The sequence below is a fragment of the Rattus rattus genome, chromosome 1 (genome assembly GCF_011064425.1).
Source record: "Rattus rattus isolate New Zealand chromosome 1, Rrattus_CSIRO_v1, whole genome shotgun sequence".
NCBI classification, from domain to species: Eukaryota; Metazoa; Chordata; class Mammalia; order Rodentia; family Muridae; genus Rattus; species Rattus rattus.
Genome location: NC_046154.1, coordinates 186837842 through 186854230, shown reverse-complemented (window position 1 = coordinate 186854230; position 16389 = coordinate 186837842). Strand labels below are relative to the sequence as shown.

Here is a 16389-nt window from a genome sequence, read left to right as displayed (position 1 = left end):
CACCAGCTGCCACCCACGCCCACATTTAGAAAACTTAGTTTGAAAAGCCATAAAAGAATTAAAAATTGGCCAATGCTCTATGAGTTTGTTTGTTTATTCATTTTACAACCCAATATCAGCCCTTCCTTCCTTCCCAGTACACCCTTACACAAGTTCCCCCCCCACTTCCTTTAGAAAGGATCACTCCCCTCTGGATGTCAAACCCCCACAAACACCCCCATCCCACACATCAAGTTGCTGCGGAACTAGGCACATTCTCTCCCATTGAGGCCAGACAAAGCTGTCCATTGAGAGACGCAGGTTCCACAGGCAGGCAGGCAATAGGCTCACCCACAACCCCTGTTCTAGTTGTGTGGGGACCCGTTATGAAGACCAAGCTGTTTATCTGCTACATATGTGCAGGAGGCCTAGGTGCAGCCCATGCTCGCCCTGTGGTGATTCAATCTCTGGCATCCCCCCAGAGTCCAGGCTAGTTGACTCTGTTGGTCTTCCTGTGGAGTGCCTGTCCTCTTTTAGTCCCTCACTCTTTTTCCTCGACTCTTCTGACTCTGAACTCCACCTACTGTTTGAGTGTGACTCTGCATCTCTTTCCACTGGCTGTTGGGCTCCAGGGCCTTTAAAGGCAGAAATGCCTTCTATGAACACCAGAAGTCTAGGTGAGACTTCCGCAGTGATGAGATAGCAATTTTTTAAAGCAGGGAGATGAACAGCTTGATTCTCAAAGCCTAAGGAGGTTGCCCAGAAGTGACAAGACTAAAGACTGCAAAACAGCCATCCCTGCTTCTGTTTCTCAAAAGGCGCTGAAGTGCTGTAAGATTAATGACAGCAGCTGCTTTTCACTGCGTACCTGTTATCTGGGTAGCTCAAAATGTGGGAAATGCCTTTGAAAACCCTTCTAGGTCCGATCTACAGTATTAATGTCTGTTGCTTTACTTTCTGAATTGTGGGAAGGGTACATAGGCTGTGTAAGTTCAGGATGTAGCCCTTGCTCTACCAGGGAGTCCAGATCTCTCCCACTCACTGCTGTGAGCAGACACCATGACCAAGGCAACTTTTATAAGGACAGCATTTAATTGGAGCAGGCTCACAGATTCAGTCCATTATCATCAAGGTGGGAGCATGGCAGCATCCAGTCAGGCATGGCTCAAGGGGAACTGAGAGTTCGACATCTTGTTCCAAAGGCAAACAGAAGAAGACCGGCTTCAAGGCAGCTAAGATGAGGGTCTTAAGGCTCATGACCACAGTGACATTCTTTCTCCCATAGGGCCACACCTCTAATAGTGCCACTCCCTGGGCCAAACAAATTCAAACCACCGCATCCTACTCCCTGGCCCCCATAGTCTTGCTGAATGCAAGGGGGCCATATCTAGCCACAGCATAATAAAAAATACATTTAGTCCAACTTCCAAAGTCCCTATAGTCTATAGCAATCTCAGCAATGTTAAAAGTTCAAAGTCTCCTCTGAAAGTCACCTATAGGGACCTGCCAACGGCTCCAGACAGCATCCCTATTCGGTACTCAAGTACCATTGGGTCTGCTAGATCGTAGTTCATTCCAGATGTAGTCAAATTGATGACCAAGAATAGCCGTCTTGGTGAGGAAGGCTGGTAGCTCAGAACAATTGCTTGAATCCCACATACTCTAGTAATAACCTTCTTGGTGAGCAATGAGCGATAGAGAGAATCAAACATTAACACTCTGCTTTAATGATGTCTAAAGTCAGAACTGGAAGCAGTTGCAGACATTCTGAATTTTATTTGGGAACTAACAGTTCAAGTCTTTGAAGCCTCAGAGTCCTCCCTTGAAGGATGTCTCAGACTTAAAAATATTTTTAATTGATCTGCTTCATGATAGCCCTGTTTAGTTATTTTATGGTATATTCCAGCTACCTATGTATTACTTTTAAGTATGGTATTTAAATATGTATTTATATAGGATCATAGGTAAACCATTTATGTCTCATAATTGCTTAAATATATTTCAGGTCATTTTTACTACTTCTGTCAAAATGAGCATTAGGATTTAGTTGGAAACAGAGTATTAATCTACTATTGATATATTCCAAGATTACCTTACATTATATTCCCAGGGAGATTTCCAGGTTTTAAACCTGTCTTTATATAGATCCATCTAATATTTTTCTCCATTTATATGGCCCAGTAGAAATCTAGTAGCATCTCATACTGCTTTGAGACTTGTAAATATTTTGTGTGTATGTGCACTAGTGTGTATATTGTGGCCATGGAGGTCAAAAAGTATTGATTCTCTGAAACTGGAGTTATACATGGTTATGTGGGTGCTAGGAATCAAAACTTGGTCCTCTGGAGATGCACCCAGTACTGTCCCTTCAGCTTAATAGTAGTTTTAAGAATGGATTTGTTTCTGTTTTATTCAAAAATAATGTGTATGTTTACTACTCTGTTTTCAGCACACATTAAGCCCAAAATATGTGTTTTGTTATGATGGTCTAGAAGATTATATAAACATTTATAAATATTATGCATTTATTTTAATTCCAACTATTCTTAGCAAGTTTTAGTCATCACACAGTTCCTATGAGTCAGGGAAGGTTAAGTCTGAGGAATCCTGTAGCCGAAACTGTAGCCAAATCCGAGTACTTGTCTACCAAATCCAAAACGTGGTCTTAAAACGCTTGAGTTAAGAAGCTTTGGGGGTGGGAAAATAGAGCATGTCTCTCTTAGACAGAATTAAAAGGACATTGAAAGAAATCATTCCATTCTCTAATGACAAGATATCTAAGTCTCTAAACTACAATTATCTCAGGAAGAATGAGGAAGTAGAATATTACGTTGCCACCCAGAGGTGAATGCCCAGTGGAGGCATGACCATGAGGTTTACTACCCATGCGTTTGTAATCTAGTGCGTCCGTCAGCCACTCCTGGACCATGAGTCTCTCTTCCTGTACTACCTCCCAGCATTCATTGCTGCTCCTGAAACACAAAGAAACACAAACTAACTGAAACACAAACTAAAGAAAGCAGCTCTAAAGTGGAAACAGCATGTTCCTTCAGGGTAGGATCCAAGTTAGAAACTGATTGAGCCAACCAGCCGAAATGTCCTGAGGATGCACTGGATCTCTTTACAGAAAATGGGGGTGATTTATTTTGTAAGGATGAGTTATTCATCCACTCTGTTGGCCATAAAGTCAGACTCACATGTTTGGGACGTACAGAGAATAAAGCAGTGCAGTGTCCGGAATGACTGAATAGCGTTTCCCTCAGTATCTAGACACGCTTGATGGATCCAGAATCTGCAATAGCAGGATTTCATTTGTTCCTTTGCAAAAATATTAAAAGATGGTTTGGTGGGGCTCGTGCTTGGAATCTGAGTACTTAGGGATACTGAGGCAGGTGATTTGCCACAACTTTGTGACCAGCCTGTGCTAAAAAGTAAGATTTTATCTAAAAAAAAAAAAAAAAAAAAAAGCCACATTATTTTAATATCCTCAGGGAAAATGAAAATTTTTATTTGTGAAAAAATACATTGCAGATAAAATTGCTATATTAGGAAAAATCAAAAACGGGCATTTAATATGAATATTCAAGCCTATAATTCTTTTTTGAGAAAACTTGAATTATATATTTTATTCCACATCCTACATTTAATGCAAGTTTCTTAAGTAATTATTCAATCATAAGCTAATGTTTAAAAACAGTAGATATCACACAAGGATAGGTCGAGTGGGATGGAAATGTGAAGCTCTCACTTTTTATTTCAAAATACCAGTCAGTGACTAAGAAATTTCCATTTAGCTGCTCTGCGGCTTCAGAAAAGAATTTAAAAAAAAAAAAAAATCCCTGCTTTGCAATTACAGGCTAGTGGTTGTTTAACGATTTATTTCCACTTATAAAGCATGAACTGGAAGGAAAAACAATGCACAAGAGCTTTCAGCAACTGGGAAGTTATTTGATTGCAACCCTTCTGCAAATATGAATTCCATATTTAACTGTAATCAGCAACCTTTTAAAAGCCTCTTTTGTACTTAAAACTAGGCTTTCTAGAGCCTGCATCTGTCATAATTTGGTTTCTAATGTTTAAAGAGCTCACTGCATGTGCCCTCTCTATTCAGATGCATGAACAGAAAAGTTTACTAAAAGCAGAGGGGGGGGGGTACACATCACAGTGGGTGACAGTGTGAACCAATCAATCCTCAGAATGCTCACCCTTTGTGTTGCTCGTTTGCTGTTGTCCCTTTCAGCTGTTGGTGGGAATCATCCAGGCTGCTGAACTGCCCGCCCTGGACATGGGGGGTACCTCCGATCCATACGTCAAAGTCTTCCTGCTGCCTGACAAAAAGAAGAAGTTTGAGACTAAAGTCCACCGGAAAACCCTCAATCCAGTCTTCAATGAACAATTTACTTTCAAGGTAGAATGTTAGAATCATAACTTTCCCCCTGTGGTTTCAGATTAAACACGAGTTGCCTCCAGACACGCATAAAAGCATATGCATCAATAGTGACTCTAGGACCCCTCACAGTTACATCCGGAATATTTTACACTTTAACTTTCAGTCTAGCAAAGACTCCGCCTTACAGGTTTTGGCTGTGTCGTTTCAGAATAGAATATAGACCTTCTAGTATCAGCATCACCCCTAAAACACCCAGGCTCTACTCCATGCCTGCCTGTGGACTCGGACACGACACCCCACTGCCTCCAAAGTAAGGACCAAGCTTTTACTTTCCAGGATTCCAAAGTCTCAGAAAAGCAGGCCAAGCCTATAAGGCCTGTTGCTGTCCAAATGGAGGAAGCTGTTCTCATCAATGCTGCGGGGAGGTTTGAACATGCAAAAGCCCTTCCTCCTAGCAATGAAAAGGTTATGGGATTCTCCAGCATCAGTGCTTTGCCCTAGGCTCTTCTCTGATGCTCTTCATCACGTTGAGACACATCAGTTGACAAACAATAACCAAGAGACATTCTGACCATAGGACTACTCATCAAAGTGACATGCCCCGAGAGCCGCAAGGCACCTTGGAACTCTTCACTTGGAGTCCTTCATAAAAATGGTGCTTCTGGTGGAGAGGTAGAATTGTTTTAAAATGGTTTCCTTAGAACAATACATTTCTGGAAAATGAAATCTCTATGAATATGCCAGCAGGCTGATTCAAAATTACCCCGTCCACCAGCCAGGCTTAGCAATAACATGCACCTCGTGTTGGCAAACATTCCGGTGGGAAATGAAACGGGGGCATGAGTCACCTCTTCAAATCTTGTTTGCAATTTGGTGAAAGAGCAGCAGTTTTCCTATTCTGTCAAGGTGTGGAGTTTTACAGACAGAATCCCTTAGTTTTTCTTTTCCTGGACCATGAAAACAGCAATAATTAGAGCCTAGAAATCCCTGCCTTAAAAGCAAGTCATTACACTCCCTGTACCAAAAATGTTAAATACCAATTTCTTAACATCATGTAGATAGTAATCAACAGCATTTTAGTTGGCTGTGTATATTTCCAAATGGAGTTTAATAGTTCTTATATTATTTTAAGGAATTTTGAAATAATTCTACAGTGCCTTCCTCTATTATTTGTGTATCATTTCTTTTGAAGCACATTAGTGGTAATAGTTTACCAGACAGACATGCACTATAGGAGTAGAAGCTTGTAGGCTGGCTTTCAAGTAGAGTTAAATGTACTTAAAATGTAGCACATTTTTTTTCTGCTAAGATAAGTTTCTATTTAAAGGGTGTGTTAATGATAAATGGATTTAAGTGCCTATTGTAGACTAAATGTTTATGTATACAAGCACAGTGTGGCTGTCTTCAGACACACCAGAAGAGGGCATCAGATCCCATTACAGATGGTTGTGAGCTACCATGTGGTTGCTGGGAATTGAACTCAAGACCTCTGGAAGAGCAATTGGAGCTCTTAACCGCTGAGCCATCTCTCCAGCCCAGACTAAATGTTTAAATACACTCGCTCACTCTCAATGGCCCCACAGCAGACCCCTTGCTGCAGTGTGATGGATGGGTGAAGAGGCTGGGTTTGTCCATGAGCCCCAGGTCCAGGTCTGCCTGACCCCAAGCACGGGCATCAGACACTGTTCAATGATCAAATCTCCAGGATATACAATTTAAAATTTTAAGGGATTCTATATTACCACTCTAAAAATCGTTGGTTTTTATTGAAATCCAGGTCTTTCAAGCTTATTTTAGATTCTTCCAAAACTAGAAAAATATTAAACTTAGTTTTTATTCACAGGACTTTAGAAAATAACCTGGTTCTGATCATAATTCATAAATGACAAACACTCTTTAGAATGCTCACATTTCTTATACATAAATGGTCAATTAGACTTTCATCCTTTTTCCTTCTTAAGAATGCATTGAGAAGTGTTTGCTGGGGCATACAGCATATATACACTGATTAAATATTACATGTGTAAAATTGATCAAATATCTAGTGTCAATCTAAACAGTCCCTAGACGAGACATTTCCATCCACTTACTAAAGTGTAGCTTGCTTGGTATGCACAGCTCTCCCTGAATTTTAAAAAATGTCACTAATAAACTTTCGAAACCATAACATCTGTCCCAAATGGATTAGAACAGCTGGAGAATTCACTCCTCCTCGGCCTTTTGCTACTACTCATGCTAACGAGTATCACACTTACAAACGAACTCCAAGATCCATATGATAATGAAGCTGTGATATTCAAAACATCAATTTTCCAGTCAGCTCTTGTCAATCACTAAATTATTTTAGAAAGTCTGAGAGGCATCTTATGAATTTCATTTAGTTCCTTCTAGACTACCAGCATAGCTTTTGAACAAAATACAGTTCCTCATGTTGTGGTGACCCCAACCGTAAAATTATTCTGTCGACTTCGTAACTGTAATTTTGCTACAGTTAAGAATAATGATGTATCTGTGTTTTCTGATGGTCTTAGATAATGCCTATTAAAGGGACATTTAACACCCTCCCACAAGAGGGTGCAACCAGCAGCTCCAGATGGCTTGAAAGTGTGGTGTCCACTAAACCGTGGTGTCCAGATAACTTGACACTTTGAAACCAGCTGTACCCCAAGAACATAACTAACAACAACATTAATTGGCAAGAGATAGTTATATAGTCCAATGCAATCGACTTTCCTATTCTTTCATTTATTAGAAGTATTTATTGCATAACTAATAGGAAGATTATACCAACTGCTTCCAAAATGTTGTAGTAAAGTGATAAGTCACTACAGCACTTTTCCGTTTTTCTCCCAAGAAACTGGCCAAAAGGCTCGATATAAAGAGCCTGTTCTGTTTCCCCAGCACACATACCAAAAGCTGTCCATGAGGAGCAGATGTCAAGCACCCTGTGACAGCACGTCTTCCCCTCATGTCTTTCCATGCAGGTGCCCTACTCGGAACTAGGTGGCAAAACACTGGTGATGGCTGTGTATGACTTTGATCGCTTCTCCAAGCACGACATCATTGGAGAGTTCAAAGTTCCTATGAACACCGTGGATTTTGGCCATGTGACCGAGGAGTGGCGCGATCTCCAGAGCGCTGAGAAAGAAGAGGTAGGGCATTCATTAGCATTTCTAACACAAGCTGTGTTCATTCACCTGTTGCGGTTCAAATACTAAGCCGTAGAGAGAGGATCTTCCTGAAGGGTGACATGGGCCTTTAAAAACTGACAGCTGCCAAAACAGAGTCAGAGGGATTGTATGACCCTGCTAAAATATATTCAGGACTTCTGAGTGGAATTTAAAAGAAAATAGAGAGATAACACACACTAGGAATATAAACAACCCCGTCCTTTAGAAGACAGTGAGCAATCATCTCGTATTGTCTGCGTGTATTTTAGAACTATCGCAGTGAAGTAAGCGGGTGCGTTTCCCTTGATTATGTCTGCATATCGAGGTTCATTGTTTCTGATGCAGACACCAAAGCATAATGGGTAAAAAGAAAAAAAAAGAAAACCATTACACACAAAAACTGATATTAAGTCCATTTTTTAAGTGAGTCACATCTTCATGGTACTGCACACATTGTTTTTCTCCTAGATTTAATAGCCTAGTATTTTTCTGTCATTTAAAAAGAGTTCAATACCCATAGTGCATTTACACTCCACAGTAACCAATTCTGTTGGATTGTGCTGTGCCTGCCGGGCATGGGCGTTTGTCTGTGTGAATGTCTCAGCAGGCTAATATTAGACAAACAAATAGCCCTTAGCATCGCTCAGTTCTAAACCAACTCCATTCACAGCCCCTCTTTAGGATATGGGCAACAATTTTCCAGATCTCTATGTATAGTTACTCTGGGGCCACATAGATCTCAGCCTAGTTCATTGCCACGAGAATCTTTTCGGCCACCTACACCTACAAACTTCAGACTCCTAATAGAATATGAAAACTTTTACCACAGCATGTTGAGATTTATACTTCAATATTATTATTTCGTTCTATAAAAGGAAGCAAAATGATTTGTTAATCTCTGCTTTGTAAAAATAATAGTAATCAAACATCACATTCTTCAGCATTGAGATAAGAGTTTGTCCTACTGTGAAAAGGCACCAATAGAAGAAGAATCTTGAAAAATAACAAATTTTTAACTTTTAAGATTTTATATGTAACTCTTTCTTATGAGTGAGCTAATACCAATGTCAATTCAAGCACACATAAGATGAGAAAGCCAATTATTCAGCAATACTATTTTTATGCAACAAAGTAGCAAGATGTCCCATGAGTTTTTATATTTTATTTGAATGTAACACATATTTACTAACTGGTAGTTATTAATTCACTCGCTTTCACCCACTTATATCTGACAAGGCGAGGCTATGTCTCCTGGGCTCTTGGCTCTCACTGCTTACCTGTTACCAAGTTCATGGTGTAGGAGTCTACAATCACACCCAGTGGCTCTCTGAGAGGTGTTTTTGCCTGTGTTTAGGTAAACCGCCTGGTACTTTGTATTCTTTCAAAGATTCCTTGAGTAAATGTAGAGCTTTACGACTTACCACTAAACTAGTAGGTTGGAGCTAAGTAGACAACAACTTTCCTTCTCTCTCTTGATGTTCCCATCTTCCTTTGACTGTTTTCTTCTCCCGTAACTTCTTTAATACATCTGTCACCCAAATCGTGGAAAACAACTCATTCTGAAAATAGTAATTGCTGGATTCCTGGAATTATGCTCCCATGCTTTTTAGGGAAAATAACAGGTGTGTGTAACAGTCTCCAGCCGCCTCCTCTCCCGCCTCCAACCCACCCTTGACATCACTAGCTGCACTGGATTCTGGGAAGACTCTCCTTAAAATCACAATTATTCATCATTTCAATTCTAGCTAATCTATTTATTAGCCCTGGCTACTTAAGCCCCTTCAAACTGTTTTATTCTAAAGAGTGGCCTAATGTTATAAATAGGATAGACTGCAGAACTCCTCACATAGTGTCTGGCAGGCAGTGACTCTTCAGTAGAGGAGTGACTGGTTGTCTCTTTTCTTCTCACAACTGGTCTTCATTTCCCTCTTCTCATCTTTCCTCCATCTACATCAACTCAACCTATCTCTCACAACACTGCGCTGCCCACAAGCCACTGGACATTTTTATTACTAAGCAATAAGCCATTCAATTTAAACACCTGGAGCACATTCCTCTTCAGTCTTCATTCTGGAAGAGTAACTGTGGTCCAGGGAGAAGTCATGTCCTCTGTTGTGAAGTAATAAACTTGCTAAAACATGTTACAGCACATACCTCAGCATGACTATCGGCAGCGAGACACTTTCTCCTGGTAGAGGGAATAAGACCCAATTACCTTTCCTAGTTCAAGACTTTGTTCTCTGTGTTATGTGCTGTTTTCTGCTACTGTTTATTAAGTGCACAAAGTGATAATTGTGTGAATAAACTGGTGTGTTGGATGGACATTAGTTCTCATGACTTCAGTGAACCATTTTCCCATGTGAGCCATTGCATCCTCAGTCTTCATTTCACCTTTCAATGTTACAGATCATTTTAATGTCAAAAGACTTAAAATGTAACCACGGCAAGCTGTTCAGTCAGGTTCAGCTAGGAGACTTAAGCAGTGCAAGCTCTGGCTCCAGACTCTGTTAGAGGCCACTCCTCCTGAGGTTCCCATCTAGTTCAGTGCTTCTCACATTCACACAGTCAACGCCACTCACCGGTTCCCCTTCACTGCCGCTTTTTCTTCACCGTGTGTATTATGTCTGACTACTTCCTTTTCCACCTCTGCATTTCTCAACAGATGACAGTAGAATTTGACCCTGGAAACAGTAGAGCCTTTCTCAAGAGGGGGCTCCATGTAAAACCATTAATTCTATCCAATTTTCCTCTGTGTGTAGCCTCCAAACCTTGCCATATAAACAACATATACAGTTCTCTTCCATTTGTGTAAGGCTTCCGATAGGAATGGCGTCAGGCTGTCTGTGTTGAAATTCTCATGATTTCTTTTTTGTTTGGTCATTCAAAGTATAGTTTTTCATATCACCCAAGGTCATATCTGGAACTAACCATCATACTTCCAGAATAATCTACTCATTTAACATTTCTCCGCACCACTCCAAATGCTACCAACAGCTACGATTGTCCATTTGTTTTTATAAATTTAGCTTAGAATTTGTCTCATCCCTGCATCTAGTGTCAGGGTCATCAGTGCGTTGTCATCCTTACGTTTTCTTTCTTATTTCTCTTCTCATTTCTAAAATGGCGTAAGGAGTGCACAGCAGTGGAACACACATGGACCTTTTTTTTCTTCTTTGTTTACGCATTTGCCCTGGTCGGCTGCAAGCTCTCAGGCCTGAAGCTGCTTTCTCTCCAGTAGAAAATAAGTCTATCACCTCTTTTTGTGTGAATTTGTTAGAGTGCTTTTTAAATGAGGTTCTGTAATCCAGTGCAAATGGGAAAAAAATTGATTGCTGAATTAAAACAAGTTGGGACATAATTTAATTAGTACTCAGGCAGAAGGGAAGAGAAACTACTTTAGGTCTTTAATGGGAAATCAATTTTGCAAGAAAATTTCACATTTTTAAGCCTAATTAGAAAAACATTTACTTCACAGAAAAGCATTTTGAGAATACATTTTCAATCAAATGGCAGATTTTTGGCTTCCAGTGGTCAATTACTTGGTACTTCTCTGAAATGAGTTAAAGTTATTTCTTATAGCATCTTTATGGTCAAAGATCATCAAACAATTGATGTTTTCTAAGTACATGTAGGAGTTTGGAGGCAATTCAAGCTGTCAGAGACATTCCCCCAACACAAACCAACAAACAAGTGTGCAGACGGCAAACAGTTCTAGTGACATGTGAACAGTAACCTTGCCTGTCACTCACAGACCGTCACATTTAGGAAATGCCCGAAAACATTCACTTACATCCACAGTCTTTCAAGAAGCCACAGATAATGTGCTTCCAGACAGAAGCAGTCTAACTCCTTCCCAGTGAAAAAAGTTGGGGGGATAGGGCAGGGCAGATACATGGGAAGATCATTGCTGATACTTTTGGTTGACGATGTACAAACAACAATTTCCTTGTGCTGTTTTTGTAATGTCTCGCTCACGGTACTTTCCTTCCCATGAACCTGATCTTCATCTTGTTTCTGTGACTCACATAGAGCCATATAGGTTAGCTTTAACTAAGTTTTAACAGTAAAGATTAGATTAAACAACGATTAAGTGTCTGCTCGAAAGATGAAAATGAAAACCAGAGATATATAAGAATATGTTCCAAGGAGGATTCAAATTATATGACCCAAATCCAAATATATTATGTCTAGAAAATTTGCTGTTAAACAAATATATGGTACAATAGATACCACTTAACAGTACTGAAGCATTTTTTAGTATATTAGACCATGATACACTGGAGGATTTTCAGGATCATGAGGAAGCTCCAGGGAAGAGCTTGGGCGTCTACTTAAACCTGAAGAGGTGAGAGAGCTGACTCACTTCCCAGTGCCTTTTGTTGCCTCGCTGTGGATCTGAGTTCAATTCCCAGGACCTACATGGCAGAAGGAAAGAGCCAAGTTCTTTTTTTGTTTGTTTTTTGTTTTGTTTTTTTGTTTTCTTTTGTTTTTGAAACAGGGTTTCACTAGTCCTTGCTGTCCTGGAACTATGGATATAGGTCAGGCAGGCATCATACTCATGGAGATCTGTCTGCATCTGCTTCTCAAGTGCTAGGATTAAAGGTGTGAGCTACCACACCCAGTCCCCCTAGACAGCCAACTCTGAAGCTTTTCTCATCCCCACATCCACACTGTGAAATATGCACCTAGGAAATACGCACCTAGGAATTCCGTGTATGCCCACACACAAACACAATAAATGTAACAAAGTCCTTAACTGGGTAAATTTTGAATTAAACAGAGAGAAACCAAGAGCAATTCCTAAGTAAAAGAGGTCAGCAAGGGCAGGTCCAATTAAGAGTGAAAACTCGAATTGGTATCTTGAGGAGTAAGATTGGAGTAAGTAACTTAATGACATTCTGTCCCTTAAATGTTGAACTTACAAAATTAGACTAAAAGGGGTAAGCTCTCAGAGCTTAGACTAGATGTCAAACATGAAGCCACTCAACCCCGCCCCAAACACACACATACACACACACACACACACACACACACACACACACACACACACACACACACACTCACTCTATAATGAACATTCTCCTTCTTATCTCTCATCTTATATAGTCTCTGAGCCACCCCATGGATTACTCTTTGTATTGTCATTTATCCTGGGCCACACAAAAAGTGAACAGCGTGGCAATGATTTAGTCCCAGGACAGTTGGGCTCCAGAACCCACTTGTCCTTAGCTCTGCAGCATCACCACTATGCACAAGAGAGTGCAAGGGATTTTCTGTGCCTGCTTTTTCTGCAAAATATACAATAAACTTAAGCATATAGTTATGTAATAAGATTTTTTCCCTTTACAAACCTGTATCATCTGCCATACTAACAATAAAGGGTGACAGTCCAGCTCTCCCAGTGACCGTGACTGCAGCAAAGCCCTACACACTTTGGGGTTACCGTCGCCATCTCTTAAGCTCTTTCCCTATGTACAGGGCGTTATTCTGCCCCTCCTGCCCAGCCGTGGCTTGTCTTTGTCTTTCTAGTCCATCAACTTGGCCCTAAACCTTGTAGAGTCCAACAGTGATAATGAGTTCACGGTGAGGGAGCTAGGCAAAAGAAAGAGGTTTAGCTACTGTGGAAAACAACCAGGTGGGTGTCTCTTTGAAGCACGCATTCTGATTTTGACAAAAATGTTCTGAACATTAGCCGTGCTCCGTGGTCTCTCAAAAGGCTTATTGTGGGGCAAATCCTCACTGAATTTCATGAATTTCTCATAAATTTTGATACATGTTGTACCAAGGAAATCAAAATTTTTTTTTAAAAATAGAAATGAGTGTAGGTGTTAGGGTTTTTTCTTTTTTCTTTTTATCCAAAGAATAAAAAGTGAGAATTTGTTAGTTGAACTTTAAGTAAAATTGAGCAGAGTGGTGGGAAGGACAGGTTGGCAGAGCCTGAGTAATGGGAGCTAATGCAGGAACGAGCCAAAATGGAAAGAAGACGAAGAGGAAAGCGGGATAAACTAGTACTTTTTTTTTTTTTTTTGAGTGGGAAGCAAGGCAGGAGAATGTCTTGTTCTATCTTGCCCATATTTGAATCTCTCAAAATGTAAACTTTTCTGATGAGCTCGTCATATGTTTTGGCACCATTCTTTTTGTTATTATCCTGTTTGCAAATCTTCAAATTAAATGTTTTTACCTTCTGTCTTCCTCCTACCTACCTTTGGGCAGGCCAAATGTTTGTATTGTGAAATCTTTAATCCGTTACAATCTGTTACTCCACAACTCCAGGAAATGTCAGCAGTTGCCGTTGTACTAGTTGTGCTCCAGAGGGAGGAGGAAGACTCGTTGAGCAGTCAAGCCTTATGTAATTAGAGAGAGGAGAACAGAGGCACATCCCTGCCTGTGAATGGAGCTTTAAAATACTGCTAAGTAATTTTGTACTTTTGTCTGCTCAAGGTAAAATTGCGTTGCCCCTTTTATAGGGCAAGGATTGTGTTAATTCCTGGGAATATGATAAATGAAATAGTCCTACTCCACCTAGGCAGTCATTAATCAACAGTGGGGCAGAACCACGGGGTAGATTAAAGCTCTAGATTCAATTACATGAATCCAACTATGATTCCACTTCTTCGCAGGGAGTATTCGCCCTTATTATTTAAGTTAATGTTACTAATATCTGTGGGGAAAGTTGCATTCTATAAGAGTTACAGAAGGCTCTTCCAATAATACTTGGTACCAGTTAAAAAATAAATATTAGTTATTTGGCATGTCGCAAATACCCATCAGAGCCCGCATTTTCATGTCGCAAATACCCATCAGAGCCCGCATTTTCATGTCGCAAATACCCATCAGAGCCCACATTTTCATGTCGCAAATACCCATCAGAGCCCGCATTTTCTTGCCAACTGAAAAGGCATAGCCGACCACTGGACCCACATGTTTCCTTTGGGAAGACAGAGAGACCGGCCCAGGAGCTCAAGAGATATTGTAGCTGTCCTTAGGAGAGGAAAATGTGCCTAGATGTCATGAGCAGGGGTCTTGGGGTATATGAATATTTTCACAAAGGCCAACTCTGGGGAAGGCTCAGCAGGTGCGGATGGAAGATGGCTCATCCCCAGTGCTGCCAACATTTCAGGCTTCCCTAAACTAAGAAGTTTTGTTTTGTTTTGACCCAGGTAGTAACAATTGCTGGGGACGATGCAGAGAAATTAAGAACTTTGTCTGTTGCCAATAGAAAGGATGTAACACTTTAGAGAACAATCCTACAAGTCCTCAAAAGATATAAGTAGAGCTACAGTATGGCCTAGATGCTACCACATATACACCTGAGCGAATGAGGAAATGTGTGCATTCACTATCATACCAGAGTATTCATAACAGCCTTTTGACACCAGAGCAAAGCAGAAACAACCTAAATGTTCATCAGCTGGTGAGCTGATAAAAAGAGGATCTACCTCACAATGGAATATTCTTCAGCCATGAGGAGATATGTAGTACTGAAAGATATGATAACACTGATGAACCGCAAGAGGGCAAAAGGATATGTATGGTATCCTGGTAGGTGGAAAACAGGAAGAGCCTGGTGTGAAAATAGATAATAGCAGGTAATGACCATGGGTTTCTTGCTGGAGTTATGAAAATATCCTAAAATGGGTAATCATAGTGATATAATCCTCTGGATATATTGAACTATGAAGATTAAGTTTATTATTAAATTATACAGATTTGTGAATTATATATTAACATAGCTATTAAAATCCTCAGTACTCCAAGCATGGAGCATGCAGCAGTTCATCTGGAACTTCATTTGAGAACTTGGGCTGCAGATGTCCCTTTACTCTCTTAAAAGTTTGGAGATGCTCTTCAGATGTTCTCGTTGCTCAAGACTAGGGCACTTAGGGTCTCCAAGACCATGTTCCTGGCTCCCAGAACTCTTAGCACTAAGACAGAACTAAGATTCCCCTTTTATAGAATACAAACTCAGATCTACATCACGTGCCCAGATAGTAAGAGCTCGGGGCTCCCATATAGTCATCTCCACAAGCCCAACTTCCTTTAGGTAAGACTTGCAGAAGTGCAATCTCCTAACATGAAAGCATTATTCTAAATATCAGAACTAGTCCATCTTGCTGCCCAGCTTCATGTGGCAGCTTATTGGTGATCTCCAGTTGGTCTTTTCTGGACCTCTTCATGGCATCACGAATTTGTAAATGGCAAGCACTATATACTCTAAAGGAAAACCTCCATGTATTAGTTTGAGAAAGGGACATAATATCAAAATGGCTTCTACATACTTATCCTTAAACCTTCGTGCAGCTCTCACCTCTCGTGGGAGAAGCTTCTTACAGAAGTGTCCATAGACACAAGTAGCCTAAATATAGAAAGGAAGAGACTGTCAAGGGTTCACTCCCAAATGGGACATGTATATCACCTGTCCCTGCAAGTCTTAGGAACATTGTGAAGTGGATGGGGGTAGGGCAGATAGTAAGAGAGACTTAGGAGAAGATTCCAGTGAAATATTGTCTTCTGGACATGATGGAACCATTGCACTCATGAACCTACAGTGACAGCTGCCTACACCGGATCAAGACAGTCAACATCCTAGCATGGATGGAAAAGGCTCACGAGGACCCAAGCCTAGCGTAGATCTACTGATGCATTGATGGTTGCTGGAGAGAGGGTTGGTTTTCTTCATGGAATTGTCTTCTGCTCAGTTGACCATTCCCAAGTAATGACTGTACACCTATGTCCATACTGGCAGCATCGACTAGGTGAGTTATAAAGAATAAAGAGGAGACAGAGTTGGGATGGAGACAAAATAGGAGTGAGGCTTCTAGGAGAGAATTTAAATGGGGTAGAGTACTA

General features: G+C 40.6%; 1 protein-coding gene across 2 annotated transcripts in view; it reads left to right on the top strand.

Annotated features, from left to right (window-relative positions):
- The window catches only part of Syt1 (synaptotagmin 1), a 340885-nt gene that overhangs the window by 199015 nt on the left and 125481 nt on the right, over positions 1-16389 (top strand). For both annotated transcript variants that reach the window (XM_032912229.1, XM_032912219.1), the window contains exons 5-6: positions 4220-4387; positions 7354-7521. In XM_032912229.1, coding sequence (XP_032768120.1) covers positions 4220-4387; positions 7354-7521 — 336 coding nt within the window. The remainder of the gene's footprint in view (positions 1-4219; positions 4388-7353; positions 7522-16389) is intronic.